This window comes from Arachis ipaensis, chromosome B10, assembly GCF_059453495.1.
Source record: "Arachis ipaensis isolate K30076 ecotype BB chromosome B10, ASM5945349v1, whole genome shotgun sequence".
NCBI lineage: Eukaryota > Viridiplantae > Streptophyta > Magnoliopsida > Fabales > Fabaceae > Arachis > Arachis ipaensis.
In genome coordinates this window covers 84,003,227-84,011,492 of record NC_142435.1, presented here as the reverse complement: position 1 = coordinate 84,011,492, position 8,266 = coordinate 84,003,227, and the positions used below count along the sequence as shown (strand labels likewise).

Here is an 8,266-nt window from a genome sequence, read left to right as displayed (position 1 = left end):
TTAGATAAGCATAAACCGTTGTACCCCTCTCGCGGTTTATGCGTATTTTGCATTTACACAGAAATCGTGAGATCCCTACTGTGGTTTCTGACCATTTACAATTCCAACGTAAACTGTGGGACTCATGTAACGGTTTACGTTCATTTATAAACCATGGATCTTCTGTCGCGGTTTACATAATGTATTAGAAAGTTGCATTTTGGTATGCAATATACAAAAGTTATATTTTGGTAAATTTGAAGCTCAAATATTTTATTTTAATAAATTGTCTCTGATCACATATATTTTTTAATTGTTCTCTTATTAGTACGGTCCAGTAAATAAAACGGGTGTTAATCATTGTAGTGAAAGAATATTTATTATTTTTAAATAAATTTATTTAAAAATATTGAAGGATTCCAAACGATTTTATTTTGTTACTAATGTATATATACTCCTATATTATATATTCTATGATTTCTATATTCTCAGATAATATTTTCAAATTTTTTTTAGTTTAATTTATTATTTTTAGTCATAAGAATTTATTATTTTTAGTCATCATTTTTAGACATCAATTCAATTTTTTTAATTTAATAATTCAACAACATATTTTAATTATATATAATTAGAATGTGCTTTCTATCCCTTTTTTCTCTCTATTTTGTGCTTCGGGTGTAATGTTTGTGTACAAGATGTCTCTAGTACGGGTTGAGGGATGGATCGGGAACTTGCGGGTTGAGGCGGATGCCGGATCGCTTGACTAGAGCAATGGGGGGGAGGTACCTGCAAAGACACTCCGACGCTCAAGTCAGAATGGATCTAAGAGGTGTAAGGTGTGTGGAATGAATGAATACCTGTAGGGACTTGGGTCCTCTATTTATAGGTGATGGGAGTTATCTTATCTTATCTTGTTTGGTCAAGATAGGGAAGACGTTTGAATTCGAAAGTTGGTTAGGAGTTCTAGAGAGCCGGTTTCGGGCCTTTCTAGAAGAGAGAGGCGGGTTGGACCCGGGAAGCCGGGTTCGGGTTTAACCTCGGGTCCGGGATCCGTGGGCCGGATCCGTAACAGTTGCCCCCGCAGCGGGAGAGCGAGCAAGGTCGGTCTGTCGCTGGGAGGTGTGATTTTGACCGCGGGCTAGGTCTATAGTTTTTTCTCGAGCGTTCGTTTGGTTCTTCGTGGGGGGAGATCGGTGTCTCGGTTTCGGCTTTGATGATCGCGCTGATGGTTCGTCTGGCCGTTTTGGTCTGACGTGACTCTTCCGAGTCCACTGCATTCGTGGCGTTCTTCGAGGCATGCTTTTATTGGTTTCTTTTTTCGAGGGGGCATTTAATGTGAGGGGACGTTTTTCTTTTTTGCCCCTACGCGCCTTTTATTGCTTAGGGCTATTTGTGTCTTTGGCTGCCCCTTTTTGAAAACCGTTTCTGGTTTTTTACTTCCCTCGTTCACTTCATTTCACTTTTGCTCTCTCTTCTGAAGGAAACTGTTCTTTTCCTGTGTGGCGTTTTTGGTGTTGCTTCGGGGTGGAGCTTCTGTTCTTCAGCTTTTTCTCAGGCTTTTTCTGCGTTGTCAGGTTGGTTTTTCTCTGTTCTTCCTTATTTTTCATTCTTGTGATGTTCGTTGTTCTGTATTTGCCATGCATTGTTCTGCCGTTTCTTTTTTTGTGTTGCGTTTCGTGTTTTGGGTGGTGGTATTCGTGTCTTGAAGGGGCTGAGCACCGCCGTGTTGGTAGTTGTGGTAGGTTTTTTTCTTGCTTCTACGTAGGGTTAGTAGGCTGATGGTGGTGCTCCTCCCTGTTTTAGGTATGCACCGGCGGAGGAGTGAGGGTGTGGGTGCCCTGATAGCCCCTTCTAGGGGCGTCCCCGCTCGCTACACTTGGGTGACTAGCGATGTGTGGGGCGTTCCGTCACGGATGACGGAGGATGATCTTCAAAGGCTCCGTGATCAGGGGGCGATTTGTGGTGGTGGTGATGAGGAGAGGCAGTATGAGCTCGTCCTCCCGGATGCCGACGAGCGCGTTTGTTACTTGAACCTCCATTCGCCCACTGTGCCAGACTGGATGTGGGTTTACGAGTCGATGTTCACTCGGCTCGGCGTGCGACTCGCTTTTTCGCCGTTTGTTCAGGATTTGCTGAGTCGGTGTTCCGTGGCACTGTCTCAGCTTCACCCGAATAGTTGGGCCGCCGTGCGATCTTTCGAGCTGGTGTGCCGGTATCTTGATCTTCCGATTTCTGTTCCTGTTTTCCTCTTCCTTTTCTTATGCACTCTTCCGACTAAGGAAGGGAAGCATAAGAAGGGGTATATGTCATTCCATGCTCAACCTCATCGCCGTTTTTTTGGGTTGTTTGAGGATTCCTTTCACGGTTTCAAGAGGGAGTACTTTAAGGTGCGCCCTGTCCAGGGGCATCATCCGTTTTGGCTGACACTGGAGGGCGAGCGCCGGTTTCTGACATACTGGAATTTCCGTGCCGGCCCGTCGGTTTTGACTAAGGTCACCTATGATGGTTTTTCCCGGGAGGATAAGGACGTTGCCAGCGTCTTGTGGCATTTGTTTGGCGAGCGTCTGTTAAATCCTCGAGATGTCACGGGGGATCCCGAGGCTTGTCGGACGTATATCGGTGTGTGGCTGTCTCTTTCTTGGTTTTTATGTTTTGTTCTTCCAATTTTGTAACTTGATTTTTCTTTGGTTCCTTTCAGTTGAGATGACTGGTGGTTTGACCTCTCTGGCAAGGCTGAAGGCAGCGATGGGTCGGGAGGAGGGCTCGTCGTCTCCTGCTACCCCTGTCTCTAATCCCGCTGTGGATTCTCAGGCTGTTTCTCAGGAGGTGGTTTCGTCGGGGGTGAGGGCCGATGCTCGGGCGTCGCCTGGTCCCGTGAACTCGCCAGAGGTCGTCGTGGTTACGGCTGCCGAGGCTTCTCGAAAGAGAAAGAGGCCTGAGGAACCTAGCAGCGAGACTTTTGAGGAGGAAGGTGCTGTGCCCAGTGTGATAGATCGATGTTTTGATGCTTCGGGGTTCATAGATCAGCACTTGATGCCTGGCATAGAGCCATTTTTTGATGATTGTGATGTTTCATTCCAAGCTAAGTCGGTGTATCATGCCCTCCTCCGATCTGCAGTTGTTGTTCGGAAGGCTGAGCCCGTGATGGCTCAGGTCGGTTTGTTGGACAAAAAACTCCGTCACTCACAAGCCGAGGTGGCTAAGTTGAAGGAGCAGCTGGAGGCTGCCGAGGTTGCGAGGGAGAAGGCAGTGAAGTCTTTTGAGGAGGCTGGGGCGGAGATCCTCCGTCTTTCCGAGGTAGAGACTTCACTTCTCTCTCAACTGGGCGTGGAGCGGCAACGGGCTTCCGACGCGGGTTCTCAAGCTGCCGTGTTTCTTAGTGAGCTGGAAGTTTTGAAGGCTGAAGTTGCTGCCCTAAAGAAGGAGTAAACGGAGTTGTTAGCTGATGCTAAGGGTGCGATTGCTGCTACCGAGGAGGCGATGAAGGCTCAGGCCTTGGTTTTAGCTCCGGGTGTGGACGTGTCTGTGATGAGGGCTTTCAAGACCGTCCGCGATGGCCGAATTGTCGACCTTGAGTAGCTTTTATATCTTGTATTTTGAATTTGCTTTGAACTTTGGTTTTTGCTTTGAGTATTTGGCTGGCCGTGGGTCGTGTAACCGTGAACTCGTAGTTTTAAACTTCGTTTAATGGTTTTTGGCGGCATTCCATGTCCTCGGGACTTCGTCGCCGTTTAGCCGTTCGAGTTTGTATGCTCCCTTTCCGATTACCGCCTTGATTCTGTATGGTCCTTCCCAGTTGGGGGTGAGTTTTCCTTCACCCGGGGTTGGAGCTCCGATACGACCATAAGAATGATCCGAGTTTGTCGGCCCACAGCCCCTTGGCTCCGTCGAGTCGTTTCTTTAGTCCTTTGACAATTATTTTATTTGCGGATTCCACTTGCCCATTTGTTTGGGGGTGCTCTACCGAGCTGAAACGGTGGGATACATGCAAACCTTCTAGAAATTCTCTAAATTTCCTATCGGTGAATTGGGTTCCGTTATCCGAGATGACGATCTCGGGGATCCCAAACCGGGTTATGATCTGTCGCCAAAGAAATTTTCGGCATTGGGTCGCCGTGATGGAGGCCAGGGGTTCGTCCTCGATCCATTTAGTGTAATAGTCTATGGCGACGATGAGATACCGGAGTTGACCGGGTACCGTAGGGAAGGGCCCGACGAGGTCGATCCCCCAGGTGCCAAACGGATGCTCTGCCGATATGATGCTGAGCTGGTGTGGGGCGGCCTGGTGGATATTGGCGTGCCTTTGACATTTATCGTAGTTTTTCACCAACTGCATGGAGTCCCGGATAACCGTGGGCCAGAAGTAACCTGCCCTGATGATTCTTTGGGCTAGGGTTTTACCTCCGATGTGGTGGCCGCAGCAACCTTCATGGATTTCGCGGAGTATGTACTCCGTGTCCCCGGGCTCGATGCATTTGAGCAGGGGTTGCGAGAATCCGCGTTTATATAGGTGTCCTGCGACAACTGTGTAGTTGGCAACTTCCTTTTTTATCCGTTTTCCCTCATTGGGGTCTTCTGGTAGTGTTCCGTCGAGGAGGTATTGCAGGATAGGGTAGGTCCATGATCCTTGGCTGGAGAGTGTCAGATAAGCGTTAGTCATTGTCGATATGGATGGTGACTTGACGACTTTCTGAATTAGTGATTTGTTGTCGTGTCCTGGTTTGGTACTGGCTAGTTTGGAAAGTAGGTCTGCCCTGGCATTTCGTTCCCTAGGGACGTGTTGTATGGTAACGTGTTCGAATCCTTCTTTCAGTTCGTTTACCTTGGCGAGGTATTGTTGGAGTAGGGGATCTCGCGTCTGGTAGTCTCCGTTAATTTGGGAACTGACTACCTGTGAGTCGGTACTCACTTCCAGGACCTTTGCTCTGACTTCCTTGGCTAGGGCTAGGCCTGCCAGGAGGGCCTCATATTCTGCCTGGTTGTTTGAAACTGGGAACTCGTATCATACTGATTGTTCGATCGTGACCCCGTTTTGACTTTCGAGTATGACTCCGGCGCCTCCATAGGTGACGTTTGATGAGCCGTCGACGTGTAGTTTCCATGATTCGGGGGTGGAATTTCCCGGGGTCATCTCAGCGATGAAATCGGCCATGGCTTGTGCTTTGATCGCATTTCGGGGTTCGAACTTGATTTGGAATAGGGATAGTTCGATGGACCACGCAAGCATTCTTCCTGCTAGGTCGGGTTTTTGTAGCACCTGTTTGACCGCTTGGTCGGTTTGGACCGTGACAGGGTGGGCCTGGAAGTATTGTCGCAGGCGCCGGGAGGCCGTGAGGAGTGCAAAAGCTAACTTTTCTAGGCGCGAATAGCGGGTTTCCGCATCTTGCAAGACTTTGCTTATAAAGTATACGGGTTTTTGTTCTTTCTTCTCGTTTTCACGGATGAGTACTGCTGCGAGTGCTTCTTCCGTTATGGAGAGGTATAAGTAGAGTGTCTCCCCTGTTTTGGGTTTGGCAAGGACTGGTGGTTCCGCTAGGACTCTTTTAAAATATTGGAATGCTTCTTCACATTCTGTCTCCCATTTGAAGGGGGCTCCTTTCTTCATCAGTTTGAAGAAAGGGATTGCTTTTTGAGCCGATGCTCCGAGAAAGCGTGATAGCGCCGTCAGTCGGCCGGTGAGCTTTTGGATGTCGTTAAGGTTTTTTGGGCTCGTCATCTCAAGGATGGCGCGACATTTCTCCGGATTAGCTTCAACTCCGCGTTGAGTGATCATAAAGCCGAGAAACTTCCCTGCCTCCATCCCGAAGGCACATTTTGCCGGGTTGAGTCGCATTTGGTGCTTTCGTAGGGTGTTCATTATGACCTTGAGGTCGCTGATGAGTTGTTCGCTGGATTCGGTCTTGGCGAGCATGTCGTCTATGTAAACTTCTAGTTTGCTTCCGGATAGGTTTTGGAATATCTTGTTGACAAGTCTTTGGTAGGTGGCTCCGGCATTTTTTAGGCCGAAGGGCATCACTGTGTAGCAGTACGTCCCGTCTGGGGTGATGAACGCTGTTTTTTCTTTGTCGGGTCGGTGCATCGGAATTTGGTTGTAGCCGGAGTATGCATCCATGAAGCTGAGGTATCGATGGCCGGATGCGGCATCTACTAATCCGTCGATGTTTGGTAGGGGAAAGGCGTCTTTTGGACAGGCTTTGTTGAGGTCTGTGTAATCGACGCACATTCGCCACTTCCCGTTAGATTTCTTTACTAGCACGACATTGGCTAGCCAGGTCGTGTAGGGGAGTTCCCTGATGAAGTTGGCTTCGAGTAGGGCTTTAACTTGCCTTCTGACCTCGGCGGCTCGGTCTGGTGACATTTTTCATCTCCTTTGTGCTACTGGTTTGGCTTTGGGGTCCACGGCCAGCCGGTGGGACATTAGGTTGGGATTTATGCCCGGCATGTTGACTGGTGTAAATGCGAACAAGTCTCTATTTTATTTCAGAAATTGGGAAAGGTCTTCTTTAAGATCGTACGGGAGGTTCCTGTTAATGAATGTGTATTCCTCTTGGGTTGGCCCTATTTGTAATTTTTCCATGTCGCCTTCTGGCTCTGGCCTGGGTTGGTCATCTTGCCGAGCGTCCAGGTCGGCTAGGAATATTCTGGCCGCATCCCGGGATTTCTTTCGTAGGGCTAGGCTGGTGTTGTCGCACTCTGCTGGGACCTCCCGGTCTCCGTGGATAGTACCGATGGAGCCGTCTTCGGTTCTGAACTTCATGAGGAGGAACTTGGTAAAAATGACAGCGGAAAAGTCATTGATTGTTTTTCTTCCGAGAATCACGTTGTAGGCGGTGGAGTCTTTTAAGATTACGAATTCGGATAGGATTGTCTTCTTCTGGTTACCTGTCCCTATGGTGATGGGGAGGGTGATTGAGCCGTCCGGTTTAAGAAAGTTGTCTCTGAGTCCCGTGACACCGTTGCGGTATGTTTGGAGGTTGTCGTTGTGGAGCCCGAGTTTGTCGAAGGCTCCTCGGAAGAGGATGTTTGAGTCTGCACCGGTGTCCACCAGTATCCTTCGTACTAGTCCTGTTCCGATCCTTGCCGAGATGACGAAAGGGGTGTCTTCAGCCGAGGTGCCGTGCTGGCAGTCCTCAGGTAGGAAAGTTATCATATTGTCGGCCATGGTGGTTGGAGTTTGGTTTCTGACGGCCATCACTTTGAGATCTTTTTTCAGTGTTGATTTTGACTTGCCTGATACATCTTTGCCTGTGATAATGTTTACTATGATGGTTGGGTCTTCCTCTGGGCTTTCCCTAGGTGGTTGTTTTTGGGTTCTTGGGTTGCGCCCTTCTCTTTCTGGCGACCTGTCTCTCTCCGCACATTTTGGTTCTCTGATGATTTTGGCGAACTCTGGGAGCTTGCCGTCTCGTATGGCTTGTTCGAGGGCGTCTTTCAGGTCGAAACAGTCTTGTGTCCTGTGCCCGTAACCTCGGTGGTAGTCACAGTAAAGGGTTTTGTTGCCTCCTGTTCTTTCCTTGAGTTGTCGGGCTTTCGGTATGATGCCTCGATCTGCTATTTGGTGGTATATCTCGGTAATTGGTGTTGTCAGGGGCGTGTAATTAGAGAATTTGCCGATTCTTGGTGGTCGGATTGTGTTTGTCAGTTTGGGGTGGTCCCTTTGATTTTCTCTGGGTGGTGGGTTATGTCGTGGTGCCGGGTTGCCGTGTTGGGTGTGGTTGTGTTGCCGCTTGTTGGCAGCGACAACCTGGCTGACCTCTTCGTCATTTATGTAATCTTTGGCGACGTTTTGGATCTCATGCATGGTCCACACGGGTTTGGTGGTGAGGTGTTTGCGGAAGTCTTCGTTCATGAGCCCGTTGGTTAAGCAAAGGCTTGCGACTGAATCCGTGAGCCCGTCGACCGTTAGGCATTCGTCGTTGAAGCGGTCGAGGTATTTTCTTGTGGATTCGTCCTGTTTTTGTGTGACCCCTAGCAAATTGATGGGGTGTTTAGCTTTAGTGATTCTGGTCGTGAACTGGGCCATGAACTTTCGTGTGGTGTCGTGGAAACTAGCTATGGATCCGTTTGGGAGGGCGTTGAACCATTTGATTGCTGGCTCGGCTAGGGTCACTGGGAAGGCCCTGCATCGAACTGCGTCGGCCGCTCCTTCTAGGTTCATCCTGGCCTTGAAGGCCGTTAGATGTTCTTGGGGATCTTTAGTTCCGTCGTACTTCATGTCAGTGGGTTTGTCGAAACCTTTGGGGAGTTTTGCTTTCAAGATCCTTTCCGTGAAAGGTGTCGCTCCCAT

General features: G+C 48.9%; 1 protein-coding gene across 1 annotated transcript; it reads right to left on the bottom strand.

The window, feature by feature from the left end:
• Positions 1-6,454: 6,454 nt before the first annotated feature.
• LOC148580664 (uncharacterized) lies at positions 6,455-8,266 on the bottom strand. The gene is made up of 2 exons (XM_088492270.1): positions 7,447-8,266; positions 6,455-7,224 (listed from the first exon to the last, which is right to left on the bottom strand). The coding sequence occupies exons 1-2, from the start codon at positions 8,264-8,266 to the stop codon at positions 6,455-6,457; spliced, it is 1,590 nt and encodes a 529-aa protein (XP_088348396.1).

Bases quoted from the DNA above. Each gene is read 5' to 3' on its own strand.
- LOC148580664 (XM_088492270.1), bottom strand. From the start codon at position 8,266: ATGGGAGCGACACCTTTCACGGAAAGGATCTTGAAAGCAAAACTCCCC. The intron at 7,225-7,446 runs GTTACGGGCACA...ACATTATCACAG, and splicing joins TTACTGTGACTACCACCGAG to GCAAAGATGTATCAGGCAAG.